Source organism: Coturnix japonica, chromosome 5 (assembly GCF_054131305.1).
Source record: "Coturnix japonica strain WE chromosome 5, WE-NBRP24, whole genome shotgun sequence".
In the NCBI taxonomy this organism is placed as follows: domain Eukaryota; kingdom Metazoa; phylum Chordata; class Aves; order Galliformes; family Phasianidae; genus Coturnix; species Coturnix japonica.
Window position 1 is genome coordinate 11,405,526 of NC_140667.1, and position 18,255 is coordinate 11,423,780.

General features: G+C 38.5%; 1 protein-coding gene across 2 annotated transcripts; it reads right to left on the reverse strand.

The window, feature by feature from the left end:
• Positions 1-126: 126 nt before the first annotated feature.
• On the reverse strand, positions 127-16,626 carry CCDC34 (coiled-coil domain containing 34). Of its 2 annotated transcripts, XM_015863446.3 has the most exons (7): positions 16,399-16,626; positions 14,790-14,922; positions 12,298-12,405; positions 4,984-5,142; positions 3,220-3,361; positions 1,472-1,582; positions 127-402 (listed from the first exon to the last, which is right to left on the reverse strand). In XM_015863446.3, the coding sequence occupies exons 1-7, from the start codon at positions 16,584-16,586 to the stop codon at positions 308-310; spliced, it is 936 nt and encodes a 311-aa protein (XP_015718932.2). In that variant the 5' UTR covers positions 16,587-16,626; the 3' UTR covers positions 127-307. The 2 variants fall into 2 exon arrangements, with proteins under 2 accessions (XP_015718932.2, XP_015718931.2); XM_015863445.3 differs by lacking the exon at positions 127-402 and having other exon boundaries at positions 1,097-1,582.
• Between the last annotated feature and the right edge of the window lie 1,629 nt (positions 16,627-18,255).

The following is an 18,255-nucleotide window of genomic DNA, read 5'->3' on the forward strand; positions in this document are numbered from 1 at the left end:
TAAATGTTATAAAAGGATAAGAATGTTATTAAGTATAGCAGGTTAGGCCTTTTCCCTCAACCCCCCTCCACCCCCCTCTCCCCCCCCTCAAGATGAGAATCAAAACAACTTAATGACAACAAAAACTGTAACTTCATCAGATTTCACTGTTTTTGTTTGATTATTAAGTCTATGTAATTTTTGCACTTTTTTACTTCCCAATTGTTTCATGTATCACAGTTGAAGATTGGAAAACGGCATATGAAGAATATTTGAAGAAACAGTGCTCATTCAGCCTAGCAAGAAAAAGGCTCAGTGGAGATTTAATTCATATTCCAGTATCTGAAAGATAGCCACAAGTTAATCTCTTCACCACATGGTAACACAGAGAATGGGCACAAGTTGCTCCAGAAGAAACTGCACCTGCATGTAAGAAAAAAAATCATCAAGAGAACAACTAAACATCAGGAAAAGAGAAGTGATGGAGTCTTACTCATTGACAATTTACAACATTCAGATTGACAGGACATAAGATAATGCATTTTAAGGCTCTCTTTCAAGAGGGGGCTCGATCAGATGATCTTGAGAGATTTCTTTCAACCTAGACTCCTCTAATGGAGCTTCCCCTTGTCAGCTGGCTCAGGAAGTCATCAACACCATCCAGAAGCTCCCTTAGTTGCTTATTCTCTTCTGTTTTGTCCTTCCAGGGGATTTCATGGCTGTTTAAGCCTGCAGTGGATATCCACTGCAGAATCCACTCACTCTTGTCTCCCTTTAATCCTAACTCATGAGGTCCCACATGGCTAATCATCAGTCCTCAGGTAAAGCTTCAGGAGCTGTTGCTGCAGCTCTCACCTCCTTGCTGGCCCCTCTTTTCTGTTCTAAAGGGCCTGTATCACATCCACTGCAGTGCTCCAGCAACGTAGGCTATCAGAATACATTTCCATAGTCCCAGTGTCATCACTGTTGTGTAGCTGCACAACCTTGAGTTTCTTGCACATAAAGCCAAGAACTGTTCTCAACTTTGTTATAGTTATCATTGTTAAAATAATCCAGTAATACTGTTGCCCAAAATAATAATCAAATGCACAAAATAAGTCTTTCAATGACAAGAAAATGCGGGAAGCAACAAACAATCCTGTATGTTTTATTGATATTGAAGTATAGTCCCATTCATTAAAATTGGCTAAGTGTCAGTTTAAAAAAAAGCAATGACAACAACACTGAAATTCAGTACATAAAAGCCCTTGAATAACAACGTGATCAGTCAGTTACCAATAAATACAAATTCTGGTCACACACCAAAAAAAGGAGATGAGTTTGTACATATAACTTCATGCTTATGTTCCAACTCCCTCAAGCACCTAAGAATGACTTTGCTTTCTGTACCGTAACTACTTGCTATGCAAGGATTGTATACAACAGTTGTTCTTGGGTTTATATATTACCGTAGGTAAAAACTTATGTGATCGACAAGATACAGTTCTCTTACTGTTCTTTACGGTAAGAGCATTTTCTTCCTTTGGAGGAGGAATGTATAATGGTTTCCAAGGAATGGGGTTGCAATATCCTGGAGCTGGATATGAATTTCCATCAGGACGCCCTAAAATATTTAGAAAACATATATAACTGAAAAGAAATGTGTACTCTACAGGCTTTATAATGCATGCAGCTCTAATAATCACCTAGACTAAAACAGAACAACATCTTTGGAGGAATATAGTAAATGCACGTGATAATTCAAATGATTCAAAGCGATAAAATCTTCTACCTCTCTATTACCAGTGACTAGTGTACTCCATATCTATTAAAAAAAAAAAAAAGCAGGTTGAGTTCTATGCAACATTCAAAATGCTCAGTCTCTTGTGTTCTTAAAAGATGCGTATGTATGTGAACTGGCTACATTACATTACCTCAAAGCATTTATAAATATTACTTCCTGTCACCACATACACAAAATACACGTATTTTTTTCTGTCTTTTGGTTAACTATGACTCTTTGTTTTACCGAGGATATATTATAAAATATATTAGTTTTCCACAACTTAACTGTCTGCAATTATTAACCTTGGGGCCTTAGACCAGAATAAGAAAGCCTAAAACACAGCAGAAAGAACGTGTTGTTCTGTCAGTCACTTGTCTGTAGTGAAATTCAAGTGTATACTCATGAGGTTGGGTAAAACAAAGTCTATCACACATTCTATTGCATGAACACTACTGAGAATAGAAATACTTCTTAAAAAGAAAAAAAAAAGCACAACACTTAAGTGATTGCAGCTGTCAGGAAGCAATGAACTACCAATGCAAAACATGAAAGCAAAGTGTATCACCATCTATAAACAGATGTAAGCAAAAGAACAACTGGTTGCTCATCTGCTACATAAATGAAGCATTCTTAAGCATTCAAAATCTAGGATTAGGTACCAGAATATTTTCTGTCACAAATACAAACAATAATAATGATTTGAATCTATGGGGAAAAAAAAAAGATGAAAGTATAGATCTTTTTTTTTTAAAAGACATCTAATTAAGTACTGACATGCAATACAAAATACTTCTGCTTACTGTTCTTCAGCTTTTGTACCATGTGGAATTACAAAGAAAAAACAATAACAAAGACTCTCAAAACTCCGCACCATTGTCAGCATTCTCTTTCACATTTCCCCTTAAAGTGAAAAAAAATATACGACAACAGATGTGAGGAGGTGTGTGGCAACTGCAAAGCTAAATGGAAACAATCACTCAGAATAGAAGTTAATTCCCACATAGTCCTTTTCTAACAGAACTTCTGCCAGACTTTTATTAACTCTGCATCTCAAAAACTGACCCTTTTCTAACATGGATTCTGGTGCAATAAGAGGGCACATGTTTTCTGTGACACAAACACTAACTTCACAACAACGTCAACACAGCTGATATGCTTCACAGGAACCAGTAATTGGCCTGATAAGGAACATAATGAGATCAAAATCAATTATAGTTTGGTATGCCCGCATTATTCTCAAGTAACATTCTTTTCCTCGTACATGACATAAATCATAGAATCAAAGAATCCATTAAAAACATACAAATGTCTGACCATAAAAGCTTTTCCAACTTACGCCATATGGGATATTCATTCTCATGCGTCAAAATGAGATACTGGATGAAAATCTTAAACAGGCTTCATTTTACATTAAAAGATTAGAGAGAAGGAACCACATCCTAAATCACTGCATATGTGTAGTAAAGAGTACAAACCTGCAGACTTCCCATGTGGAAAGCCATAACCATTTAATACAGGGCGTGGTTTATTTCTAGCATTACGTAGCCATTCATTAAAGATCTTCTCTGCCCTCTCTTTCTTCTCTTGCAGCTCCACTTGCCTTTCTTTTTCTTTTTCCTGAAAATAAAATAGTCTAAGTCACCTATGGACAAAGCACTGTTACATACAAAAAAAAGCAAACAGCATTTTTGTGGATTCCCAGATTGCTGATGATAGTCCAAAAATGTTTTCAAATAAGAATATCTTTTCCCAACAATAGAAAAGTCACTTCTTTTTTTTTCCTCTAAGTCTGAAAAAAATAAAAATGACACACGTCTCCCCATTAATTGGGTGTTTGATGAAAAAGTTCACAGAACTCTTTTGGAAGGCAACACGTGGAAAACACACTGAATGTGAAGGGCATGTGAACAGAGCCTACTGGGCTGCGGTTAGCCTGAAGAGACTATTGCATCTGAGACAGCCATCCACTTCGCTTATTCGCCCATATTCATACAGTCCTACATCAGCCTAGGATGCGTTGCCCACAAGGCTGCAGCAAGCTGCAGGGACGTCAGTACTGAGAGTAAAAACAGTATGGTTTTACAGGCATTGCCATTGTATTTAAGCAAGGTTTAACTGATACTGTGAACGTGACTTATACAAACTTATGTTAACAAAAAGAGGACTGAAGGTTGGTTTAAATCTGTCTTAAGACTCCCACTGACTTTGGTTTCAAGTTCTTTGTGCTGCATTTTAGAAGTCCAGCAGTGACACAGAATTGGTTTTAAAAGGACACGATCACAACCAGTATAGAATAATTGTGTTCCGGTCATATGAAAAATTTGGAAATCTACAAAATTAAGGTCCTTGAGGCCTCTTAATTGGTCTGAAACAACTTAAAGTATTTTTAAGATAATCTAAAGGAATTAGTATATACACGTAAGAAATACTTATGAATCTTTTTTGCACATTAAGAACGACAGCTATAATTACAGCAGGAACATAGACAAATTCTTCTAACCAAAATCCCCCTAGCACTTAACAGCAGTGTAATACAAATTACAAATTCAACTAAAAAATAAAACTGTCCCATTAATTAAATTCAATTACAATCAATCAACTTTAAGTGTTAACAGTTGTAGTTGCCCACCCGTTTTAAGGCACAAGCATTACCAATATATAATTTCTGTATATAATTTGCCCGAGGACCTCCATGTCTGTGTTTTAGGAAGCTTACAATGTGTAAGAGGTCTTCTAGAGCACACCATAGAAATAAATAGCTGGTTAATTATTCAATCTGAATTAACTTTAAAATTAGGACTCCCAGTGTCAAACTGGCATAAAGAAATAGAAAGGAAAATACTTCTAATTTGAAATATGTTTAATGACCAAGACAGTAGTGGTGCTGAGAGAAAAATGACTAGAAAAATTACTAGATGGATGTCTATTTTCTGCTGGGGCCGAGAAATAAAGACACGGTTTGTGGTTCATATTTATTTCTCTTATCACATCACAGCTGCAAAGGGTTTGCTTGGCTTTGCAATAAAACTAGTAACAAATATGCCTTTAATGTGCACCTTGGTTTGCTGGCCATATCTCAGTATCTTCAATGCATCAACAGCGTAACTTCTGAAACTATTCCCATTGAAACTATTCTTAACATACATCACTCCATCTGATAAATCCCAATTGATTTAATCAAGCAATCTGTTTAATATGTTAGGTAAAGCCATTCAAATATACGAATAACTGATCAATACCTTCTCTTTCTTCTTCTTTTCTGACTCTTCAGCTCTCTTCTTCTTTAACCATTCATTATACTTCACTTCAGCCTTTTCTTGTAACTGCTTTTTTTCTAGTTCCCTAGCGGCTTTCTCTGCCATTTCTTTGTTCAGTTTTTGTTCTCTTTCCTTCCTCCCCTACACAAAATAGATCAAATAAGCAGAATTTTAAAAATGCAACATAGTTCAACGAGTAATTGCTTTGAGGAATACTTTTATTACATAATTACAAACAAAATTATCATAACCCTGAAAAAATCACATTGCAATCTCTGCAAACAAAACCTACTCATCACCAGCAGCAGACAAGAAAAGCTTTACAAACACACACTTGTTGTACAACTTGATAAAAATTTACTTTCAGACTCTCTACACTTCTATGCTTACTCTGATGGTAATTTATTTAGACATCTTTTTAAAAAGCCTTCCAATATTTCTCAGTATCTCCTGAAAAGGAATCCACATTGCAATTCTTGATGAGCGTGTTTTAGATTAAGACGTCTACTTTTCAGCTAAACTAGAGCAAAGTGCAGTTCTAAATGGAAGTCACTCTGTCCCTTCTGAGTCACTGACATGCACATCAGCTCTGTAAGATGTGATACACAGAGGTCTAATCACTTCTGTGTCTTTCCCAAGTATGTGAATATAATGGCACACAGCATTTTGAGAGCCATTCTCTAAGCTAACAAGCACACACTGAAGGGCTTTTCTTGATCTGGAGAAGGAAGCATACTCACGTGAAGACTAATAGTACCCTCACCATCCCATCCTGTAACTTTTGAAACACCTGGAATTCTACTGGTTCAGTACTACCAGTATTAGCTTACTAATTCTGGAGAACCTGCTTACTCAGTTCTGGAGAACCTGCATACACACACAGATCTTTTCTAGACAAGCTATGCACATGATGGAGGAGAAACAGAAGATTTGAAATCAAAAATTTTCCATTTTATAGAAAAAAAATGCTGAACAAATGGTTCTCTTTTAAGAAATATTTTTCTTTTAAGCTCCCTGCTACTAATTAGAAGAATCTAAACTATTCCCAGATACTGCAACAAATTTGTATTTTAGCACTTAACACAGGAGATTTGCAGTTGAGCAGGAAATGACACCATCCCAGAATTACCTCACTTGGCAGCACGGATATCAAGTGCTCAGAACCACAACTGTAAAGTAAAATAAACTGGGTATCTTCTTCAGTGAAAAGAGGAAAAACATATTTACTGTATGAACAGGAATATTCTTTTCTTTCTGTGTTACTTCCTATAAACACAGCAAACCTGGAAGCCAGCTCTTCCCTTTACTTTTCTTTCAGATTACATGAGGCATAAAAACGGGGCCAATAACACGAAAGTAATGGATTTTCTATGAAAAATATTTGCTTTTTCTACTGTAAGAGCGCTGGATGACAACAGTTTCAAGTTTGAATCCTTATCCACACTACATGAAATTGTCTTGATAAAGAAGTCATTTTAAGCTTAACCTTAGCTTACTCTTGGCATTCCCTTCATTGCAATATGTCACAATGCTAAATTGCCATGTTCTTATCCAAAGGAGATAGCTTACAAAATTACTTGCATTACTATGCTCCTATCCGTGTTTGGCAATACTAGAAGTGATAGTATGATTCTAACATCTGCAGCTATGCTATGGATTTTTTTATATGCTTTATTAATTGTATCTACCATAATCTCCAAGGTACAAGTTTTCGTGTCAGTGAATGCCGATGGGTGCAAATTTTCCTGCATGGAGCAATTCAATGACACACCTTTGCTCCAAATGCCTTTCCATGTCAGAAGCCATTCTGTCAGACTGTCCCTCTGCTGCCATCCCTCACACAGCAACAACACGTAACAATACTGGTGGGAAAGCTCAGCATCTACTGACGTACCATCAACATTCACCACTGACGTAGTGGGAGACTCTCATGTAAGAGAGAGTATGTCCATGCTGGACATAAATGGTTAACACCTTTTTTTCCCCCTCCTCTTTCTTTTTTTCCTCTCTTTGGGCCTGTACCCCCTGTCACAGACACAGATATAGAGATAACTCCATGACACCAAGGCAGAGTGGATGGGCAGGACTGGCTCCCTAGCCCTGCTTTTGATGCAGCCTAAGATACAGTTGGCTTTCTGGGCTTCAAGGGCACACTGCTGGCTTCCCAGCTGTCCAGCTTCCCATCCACCAGCACCCCCAGGTCCTTTTTGGTAGGGCTGTGCTGTATGCTTTCATGCTTCAGCTTGTATTGATAGTGGGAGTTGCCATGATCCAGGTGCTTTGGCTTTGCTGAACCCTCATGAGGTACAACTGGGCCCACCGCTCAGCCTGCCTAGGTCTCTCTGGATGGCATCCCATTCCTCAAGTGTGCAGACCACAACACACAGCTCGGTGTCCACAGCTTTGCTGAGGGTGTACTTGATACCACTGCTGTTGTCCGTTGACAAAGATGTTAAGGAGTCCCATTTCTGACCCTAAGGGACACCATTTGTCAATGATCTCCATCCAGATGTTGAGCTATTGACCGCTACTCTCTGGGTATGATCTATGCAACCAGCTCCTCATTTACTCAACAGCCCACCCACAAAAACCATATATTTTCAATTATTTGCTTTAATAACCTGGTTTGCGTCAAGCTCCCATCACTCCAGCCTTCCCAGCTTCCCCCCATTCTCATTACTTTTTCTTGTACAACTCTATCAAGAAGACTAGGAACGTGCACATTAATGCACATGATGTTCTTCAATCCTTCCTTCACACTCCTTCCACATATGTAAGGGGAAGGGAAATTATATAATTTGTTTATGTGTGGCGTTGTCAGATTGGTTTTTAAAGTTTCTCTTTGATCATGTGTTCCAAACAGACGTACCCATTCACTAAACCACTCATAAGTTTACACATACTTTAAAATATGATTGCACATGTTACATAAATTAAGGTATTGATTGTAAAACATCCCATTACTTATTGCAGGAAGAGCCTGTTCTCCTGCCACTCCACCCAAACGTATTATCAAGCAAAAACGATACAGTTCTGGCCTGAAGGTTCACTGCTTTGGGCTGCGATCCTATCAGGTCTCCGAACCTAATAAAGACTGGGCTGGGTCAGTACTTGGAAATCCCCCACCCAGAACAAACCCAGTGGTGGCACAAAGCAGTACTAGTGACTCAGTGGGTAGCGTGAGCCTTACTGAGTCAGTATCAAACCAGCATCTCATCAACACAACTATTAACCTTTCAAGAAAAATCAGACCTACGTATATGTTGAAACTTGTCTGAGAAATGTTAAATTTGATGAGGCATCACACTAAGCATTTCTGCCTTCTGCCAAAAAGAATTCCTAAGGCAGAAAATGAGACCAATCACCACTGAAGCAGAGACAACATATCCAAGTGGAAGAAAATTAATTCCTTTGTTTTCACATTAATATAATTAATTGAGAAGCTTTAAAAAGGATCAACTGCAGAGTGCTGTGTATTGAAGTCCATAACCAAAACCATCCTCAGTTCTTTACAGAAATATCTGGAAGAAGGTATAAAGAAGAAAGGGAGTCTGAAAGGACAAAGGTTTTATAAACCAATGAGTTCTCTGTACTGCTCCTCATCCATGAGAGGTAAGGTTCTGAGAGTAAAGTCTACCTGGAAGGCGGCTACATGTGTTTTAATTTTTAAACTTAAAGGCAGCTGAGGGAATAAAACAGAAAAATCCAAACACCAAACTTGGCTTCAGGCAACAGCTTCAAAAACAGAAGAGCTTTTTACAAGCATCTCCAGAAACTTCCACTGAGTAGAATACAGGAAGTAATGAGGCAGCAGAACCAGTGTCTGCTCACACCGCGAGGGAAATTGCAACTGGACCATTTTGGACAAACTCTGAATAAAACCTCACCTATGAAATTTCTGCTGTTCATTTTACATCCAGCCACAGTTTTCTAATCACACTTTCATCCATTAGAATCTAGATAAGAGAAAAAAATCCTTGGAAGGAAGCAGAGATAGAATTCCCAAATGTTTTGAAGACATGAAAAGCTATCTATGGCATTCAGATTTATCAGCTTTCTGTACAGTTGCACTGCTTCAATCCAAAAATCAACATATATACATGCATATATATATATGTGTGTGTGTATATATATGTGCAGTTTATCTCTTACAACTTTACTCCACATAACATTAAAATATTTACCCATTCTTGCTTAACAAAATCTAGAACAAAAACAGTAGAAAAAAATCTGACAACAACAACAAGCATCAGAATGAATGGACATGAAGAAAATAAGCTTTCACAGCCACTCATTCTAATCTGAAGAGATGAGACAGTGGTTAGTTTTCAATGTCAACTCGAAATTTAGACCTATGACGATGGAAGGATCAAGGATTCCCTTCTTTTTAAGCTTCACAGTTCTGCCATAAGGTGTCTTCAAAGAGCTCGTTACTGAACTGGAGTCTAACTACAGCAATTAGCAATCAAGCAAACATTTGAGCATATCAGAAACATTAAGACACATTCTGATGGTTTTGCTCAAATTCCAGTTCTGTGTACCAGTCAAATCCATCTCTGAATAAGAGATGGATCTCTTCTCCATAAATAAGAGATGGATCATCTTCTTTAATAATGAAAACATTACGTTGGACAACTTTGCTTTTGCAGCATTTAGAATCATACACACGTCATTTTTATCTGTAAGCCTAACAGTAAAAAAGAAAGAGATTTGAGTGTTGGTTTTGAATTTTCTTCTGGAATCTAAATCCATGTCTGGAGATACCTTTAGAGTTAAAATATTTTGACCAATATTCCCGTGACTTGTAACGCAGAGCTCTATTACATCTAAAACAGAGCAAACCAGACAGACAATTTACTGTCTGCCCACAAATGACTCAACATTCGGAGGCAGAGAAAGTAAAGTTACTTTTGTCCAGCAGAGGTCTAGTATCTTAATGATCTGTACATTTTGAAGGCAATAATAGAACCACAATAGCACCTGACAGCTGATTTTATTAAATTTCTCCTTCCTTCTGAGCTGCAAAATTTCTTCATATTTCCATATGTATTTCACAGCCTAGAACACTCTCTGATAGTTTGTATTTCAAAATGTTGTTTCTAGTTGACTCTCTACCTTTGAAATCACAAAAACTTACTTACATCCAAGTTTATTAAATGGTGACGACATCTTGATTTTCAGATGCAAAACGAATGGAAGCATGCCAAAACCTCACATCTCATGGTTTTAATTAGACATTAAATAAACACTATCCTCAAGTATTTCTTTCCTAACTTGAGCCTAGTGGCCTGTATGTAACAGAGCATTTACAGCTGACACTGCTATGTAACCAAATGCTACTGGCTTGATTCATAGAAGAAAAATTCTTTTGTGCACGCACAAATATTCTAACATGGATATGCCTCACAGTCACATCATGAAGTTTTTTCCAGCAGTGTCTTGGAGCTGCTTAAAGACTCTGCACTCAGAATGAAGTTCCACATACACTCAAACATCCCTCACTTCCTTCATCAGTACAGTACTCAGCAAAGGGAAGGATTCAGATTTGTGGAGATCGCAAAGGTAACATCCCTGAATGGGTCACCTCCTGTAAACCATTTTCTGTATTATCTACATAGAGGTGAAAATCACCAACAGGATATAAACAGGGTGAGTGCTCAATATTCATTTTAGTGAAGAAAAATGAGTTTTGCCATCAAGAAGCACCTTTTCACACTAATAGGAGGAAATACACGAGACCTTCTGCACATGTACACACATTTACTGAGAGAAACCATGACAAGTATTCATTAATCCAACCTTAAACTCCACCTGAAATCTTTCACAAACACAGATTTAGGCACTGAATTGACATACTCATCATTCAGTGTGTGTTATTCACAGGCAATCTTGTGAGAACTTGTACTGCAGAGGAGTATGCAGCAGAAACGTTAAAATCCTTCAAGATCAGTTTTGTTCTTGACTTGAGTGTGGTTTACAGAAAAGACAAGCCAATGAATCATCTGATTTAAATGAAAAACAGATTACTATTGGTAAGTGCTTGGGACATGGCCTAAGAATGACCATAAGCTTCCAAAACATAACATGTAAAAGCCCAGACACAAATACTTTTTTCCCCCGCTGTTCTCTGAGCTGATACTACCATCAAAAAGACCTCCTCATCCCACTGCTAACAGAAAGGAAGAAGTTAATCAGTAAACCCAGAAAGATAAAGTTACAAGGAGGACACAAATAGGTAGAGATGTACAGAAGCTGACTGAGATAGACAGACACCCAAAGAGAATATTCAGTTTTGACCTGTGAACAATATTAATATGTAACTCACACTTGTTCATGCTAATGAATAGTTACAGGAAGCTGTTAATTTCTGTTTTAGAAGGGGAAAACATCATTGTACTGAATATACTTTTTGTCTTATACTTTAGTAAGGAAGGTCCCCTTGCACATCATAATAATGCTTAAATCAGGACTGCTGTGCCTCAAGGTTATGCTAATCATCCAGTCATCAACGAAGCTAAGAGAAATCTGGAAGCCAGGTTCAAACACAAATTTTACTAGGGGCTCTACACTAAATTGGAAGATGAAATGAAGATAAATGTATTGAGCCTTGATACCTAACCAAAGCAGTGCTAATGTGACATTTTTCATCTGATTTCTGAGATCTGGGATCAGGATCCTGGATGCTTCTGACATGGGATTTTGGCATCCTCAACAGAGAACTGAAAAAGATTGCCCGATCCCATTCTGAAACGACTTCTTAAATGAAAAAATTCCCACTTGCAAGCTGTGGGCTACTGATAGTTTCCTGAATCTGACTTTACACCTTAATTACTCTCTCAACTCCACCATAGTATTTTCCTGTTTGCAACGGTACTTAACTAAATTCTTTCTCTGGCTCTAGTTGGTGTACAAAGTATTGCAGTTAAGTTGTAGACTATAATCAGCATTCTCAGGCATTGAACCTAGGAAGACAGAAAGACTAGGGTATGCCAAAGATCAGATCCCCAGCTGTAATTAGCAGAAGGCTAGTGCACAAGACGTAGGACAATTACCAGTTATCTGACTACTCAGGAAACATATCTCTTTATGCCTCATGGGACAAAAAAAATAACAACAACAAAAATCAGTCTTGGAAGATTGGTGAACTGTGTGAGCACGTTTTTGTACTTTTCAATTGAAACAGTCTTCCTCTCAGCAAGCTGAAAACATGGCTGTCCCAACAGTCTAAGTAAACTGTACACAGGTTTACTTAAGCACAGCATGTGCCAGAATACGTGCAGCTGAAGTATAATTTACCTCTTCTCTTTTTTTCTGCATCCATTCTCTGAGTTTCTTTTCAGCTGTCCTTTTCCTTCTCTCAAATTCTTCCTTCTGCTTCACTTTCTCAAGCTGTATATTCATCTCCTAATTTAAACAAGAAAAAGCACACCTCTTTAATATGTCATAACCACATATACCAGTGTGTGTGTGTGTATACACATACACACACACACACACACATATATATATATATATAAAGCATTACATTTGGAAAACTTTATGAAGATTTTGGAAAAAATGAATGACAGTTAACAAAGAAACATTATGAAATATCACCAATGGAAATGTATAATTTTTACAGTATGAATTGGAAACAGATATTTTAGTCGGGCTCCAGAAATACTTCAACACAAATCCCTCCTTGGTGTATTTAAACATCCTCAGTCAATAGGATCTCAATTACTATTACTACTTTTCTGCAATGCTTAAAGATTAGATGATTTACTATTCTGTGTTCAGGAAGGCATCAAAACTAAGTAATTTATTACTCATCTGTGACATTTCATATCAAAACTACAGTCACAGTGGGGCTTAAATCCATGCTTAATGAAACCAAAATTTTAAAGGATTTCATCGAATTTCAGAATAAGATTCATATTTTAAACATAATAGAAGGAATTCTGAAGCATTTCATCTTTGTAAGACACACAGCAAATGCACAATTACTTATGAATCTTGGAGGAAATGAATCAATAAAGAAAAATAACGATTAAGATAATTTAAGATACCTGGTACCTCTAAGAGTTATGTCAGAGCAAAGTATTATTCATCAATAAGAATTGGTACCTTCAAACTCCACATGGAATTACTTCCATCAAACTTCTGTTATGGTCCCTAAAGCTCAGCCAGAACCTCTTCTTCTATGACAGTGGATTTGAATTTAGTAAGACACCACGAAAAACTAGGAGCTTGCAGAAAGCTCATAGAGAACACTTACAATCCAGACTAAATTTGAAAACACTGTTATTGCCTAGGCAAAGTTTAAACAACTAACATCTCTTTTGTGTTCTGAGACATCTGCATTGCAGGGATTTTGGGTTAGATAAAAGGTGATGGTCCCGCAAGGATCTTAAAGACTGCACCCATTATTCACTCCAAATGTGTATCCACATTTCCTGCATTCAAGGCAGACTCGATGTTGTCATCTGCAAAAGCTCTAGGACTTCAAACTTATTTCTTAAGATACTGGTTTGGAATAATTTTAATATGTAAACAGACTAACACATTTTTATATCACAGTCGCACACTTTGTCCTTTTCTGCTATCTTATAAAACAGTTCACAGTATTTGTTCCTCCAGACGAAAGCATTTACCACTGATTTCTACCTGTCCTCTAACTACTAATACGTATTTCAGAGAGCAACCTTACATGATATAATAGAATAAATTGCTTCAGTTCCTCCTCAAGACCATATGAGAAGTCCATACACAAACCATATTTGCTGTACGACAGCAGAAATTACTTTAGCTCTTTTTTCATACTTACAAATCCAAACAGGGATACAGTTACCAAACTAGAATCTAAAAGGAAAGATGTGAAACGTGTTGAGAATACGAATAGATCAGAAAATATTGCTCAAGTTTAGCAAACTATTTTGGAGTTACACTGACCTCTAAAACATTGTTTTAAGACCTTCCAGTATTGGGAATTACAGAAAGAACGTGAGGCAACCCACATAAAATATACATATATATATGTGTATATATGTTATACACACATTAAAGATTAAACGAATCACAGAAGTCAGGTCATTGTTCAAGGTCAAATGGTAAATCAGTAACTTAAGTGAGAAATTATCTACCTTTGATGCGATTATTCTAACCACTACTCAATTCTTCCAATTTGACTTTAAACAATAGTATCATTCAATCAACTGCAGCAACAAATACATTAATCAAGAAAAGATAGGGCACTCTCACTTACTTCTGCCCAAGTCTCAGTGTTCAAGACCTGTCGGTTTGCAAGGGGGACAAAAGATTGAAGGAAGGGAAGAAATCCTGGGATGGAGAAGCATAGTCTGGGAAATGACACCAAGCAGTTGTGCAATTACCCACAGAGTGGGTAACAACACTATGTCTTATGTATAACCAAGCAGCTTGCAGTGCTTATGCCCAGCACACATCCTGTCGTGTTTTACTACCTACACACAGGCGTATGTAACCATGATGAGAATCAAGGTACCACATACATCAATATATTATGCTCTTTTAAACTTGAACAATTACCTGCTGGTAGGATAAGCAAAATATCAGAGAGCACCATTTCAATTACGTGCAACATTTAGCAAAAGGGAAAGCTCAGGGCATGAATCACATCAGAACTGTCGAAACTAACACTACAGAGGTATAAAGGAAATGAAAGTAATACACAAAATGGCTAGTTTTTCTAATATCAATAGAAAATAAATCCTGGTATGTGGTGCTTGCTATTTGCTACTAGATTTTACATCAAGCTAAGATACATTTACCTCTGCAGCTCTAGCTTGTAAGCGGGCACGTAGTTCCTTCTCTTTTCCAATGAACCATTCTTCCCATGGTGACAGATTATCTTTCAAAGGAGACGGCTTGTTTGCTTCTGTTATTTCAGAGTCATCATCCTTCCTGAGTTAAAAATGAGAAATGTAAAAGGATATTATTTATCAGAACTTTGACTGAAAGTCTATCCAGGCCTGTTGTCACCAAAAAAAAAATCACATTTCTCTTTATTGCAGCAAAAATTACATTATTCTACTTGCACAGTAACCTCCAGGATGGTAAACAGCATTGATTTTGTGTTCCCTGCTATCCCCCTTGTGTTCTACTCACTCACTTCTAGCCTGTGATTTTTCTTCCTGTTCCAAACTGTGGAACAGGTTCAAACACTGCCTCTTACAAACCAACCAAACCCAACATAAGAAACGTGGAAGCATTTCTGTCACAGAGAGGCTCAAAGTGGCAAACAGCCTTTTAACAAAAGCAATGTATAATCAAGATTATTCTCAGTCTTTCAAGTCCTATAGAATTGGAGGATACTGAACAGCTTCAGCACTCAAAATCCATTCATTCTAAGATAATATTTTCCTCTTTAAAACACACAGGAAATACACCTTAAAAATACAGCTTGTGCACACTTAGTGATATTACACAAGGTGAGACTTTTAGTCAGACACTTTGCATAACTCACTCATAACTTTACTCACAAGTATTGCAGCGATCCTACCTCCAGGCCAGAAATATATAATACTTTACCTGCACCCCCGCTCCACTACAGGGAGCAACTCTGTTTGCTTAAGCTAAGAAAGAGGCTCCCAAACAAGCATATTACATGGATGTTCCTGAAATTAATCTTCTACACGTATATTTTAAAATATATATACACATTACATGCGTAAGTTTTGCATATTCATGACGAATTAGCAACGTTGGCAGTGTGATGGCGCTGAGAACACACATAGAAGAGCACTGCAGGCCTAGCACTCCTGGCACAGAGCTGTCCACCTGAGTGATGATGCACACAAAACCTGTATTCCATAGGACCTCCTGCTAGAATCCAGCATAATCATAGCCTTCATTGTTATGCCTACAACCTTGGTAGTTAGGCAGGGAGCTATCAGGTGAACATCTGGTGGGCGAGCACTCATTAGAATCAGAGAACTATAGAATGGCTTGGGTTGGAAGGGACCCCAAGGATCATCAAGCACCAACTCCCACAGGCAGATCTGCAGGATCCAGTAGTGGACCAAGCTGCCCAGGGCCCCACCTGGCCTGGCACTGACAGCTGCAGGGACCCAGCATCCACAGCCTCTCTGGGCAGCCTGTGCCAGCCCTTCACTGCCCACTCTGTACACAAAAACCTTCCCTCCTTGTGCTTAGAAGAAGTAACAGAAAGGAATGGACTGCAAGCAGGCTGACAAGCAGTTTTAACCCGAGAGCTTTGAATGCACGGAGTGTTTTCCCCAGATTTCTCTGGGATGTTCAGCTTTTCTTTCAAAAAACGCCTTTAGCCAAAGCTCAGCGTGGCCGCATCGCCTCCCCCAGCCCTGGAGCCGCACTACGGGCCGCCCCAGCGCCATGAACTCTTTCCCCCACCCCACAGACCTGCTCAGTCCACACTGGGAGGCCGTACTCGAGAGCGAACCGGGCCCCTCCTCTTCCTCCGCCTCCTCTTCCTCCTCCTTACCCCCGCGGAAGCCGGGCCGGGGAGAAGGGAGGGAGCAGCTGGAAGGGCTGAGCGGCTCTTCGCCCTCCGAGCTGCCGAGGGACGGCGGCCGAGCAGCCCTGCTCATGGCGGCCTGAAGCAGCTCCGGGAGCTGGGCTGTTAGCGGCACCGCGCAGCGCACAGCGCAGCTCCCGGCCGACACCGCGCCGTCGCCATGGAGGCTCGGAACGGCCCCGGGGCTGGATGAAACGTACGAAAAACAAACCCAAGAGGCCGTGTACCATCTAAACACTCCTGACTACAGCACTGTGCGGAAACGCAGATGTAAATGTACACATATATATACTCACACATGCCCCCATAGTTGTTATTATGGTGAAAAATAAGTGCTCACTTCAGAGCTATACCCTCAGTCTTCATCTAAAACTTCAGTTCTTAGCAGATTTATTCGCTTACTCTGGGACTGACATTTGCAAAAGACACTGAAGTAGCGAGCTATGCATTCGTTACTGGAAACCAATGATAAAACTCATGTTGTTACCCTCAAATTTGAACATTTTCCTTATAGTAAACACAGCCACGATCACCATTAACTGGTATTCTCAAATAAAACCTAAACAATGTATTTTTCACCTAGTGCAGTGCCACAATATGGAACCCGTTCATCCTCCAAGCACAAGAAGCAGTAAATGAAACACAGTAACTTATGATGCATTATCCTGTTGCACCTTTCATTTGTGTCCTTACTTTCTGAATCATATTCAATTGTTAGCTTGAGCAAATAGCTCAGATTCTACTGTGCAGTATATGAAAGGCAATATTAAAATCCCTAGCTACAAATAAACTTATTATACTAGCAATAAAAGATGAAAAGCATCTATGCAATTAAAAGTTATTAAATTGAGAATACGTATGAAATAAACGTATTCATTGTGCTTTTAATTAAAAACATTACCCTGTAAATTAAAACCAAAGGCTTAAAAACTATAATCAAAGTTAAAAGTATCCTGGGTACAACTCTGAGATTTCTGAGTAAGTTTGTGATTAAACTCCGAGATTCCCACCGTGATGGGAAAAGGGTGGAAGGGATCTAAACCCAACAGTTGTCAAGTGGGTACATTATTTATGTAATTTCGGATAAAGGGATTTCACCAGAATACTTTCTTAGAGTGAGTTGACAAATGTCCATAAACCACTTGACGGGGAGAAGGCACAGAATATCTCTTCAACGACTTCTGGCATCTTTAGTTGTTCCCTCTGCACTGCAGAAAGCTTCTTACTCTGAACATCAGGAGGAGGAAGAAAAAGTGAATCCTCTCCTTGCTCAAAAGCTTTTATTTGTTTATAGTCAACAGCAAATTCTATTTGCCTGCTAAACCTGGTGCTGGAGCACAACAACTCCAACAACATTAATGCTGTGTAATGAAATACTGGAACTCCAAATGAAGAACACTTACCCATTTTAAAAGCATTTCAGTGAAGACTCCTCTGTAAAACAGAAGACAACACATACCCCTATTTAAGAGCGTTGTGCAAAATTCAGTTGGCGTTTTGGAGCCTGATAGCTGGATTTAGTTCCTACTGGTTATAAAATGGCATCTGAAATTTGTTTCCATTTTCCAAAGCGTTATTGTCACCTGTGAGGAGCCGACCAACAGAGGTAGCATGTAACAAACCACCTCTCCCAAAATCATGGTTTCAAACAATGGAAATGCCACAAAAACAAAGTCAGCATCTGTACCGTCTTCCAAGCCATTAAAAGCACTGGAATACGATACATCATGTCTATTTGAAAG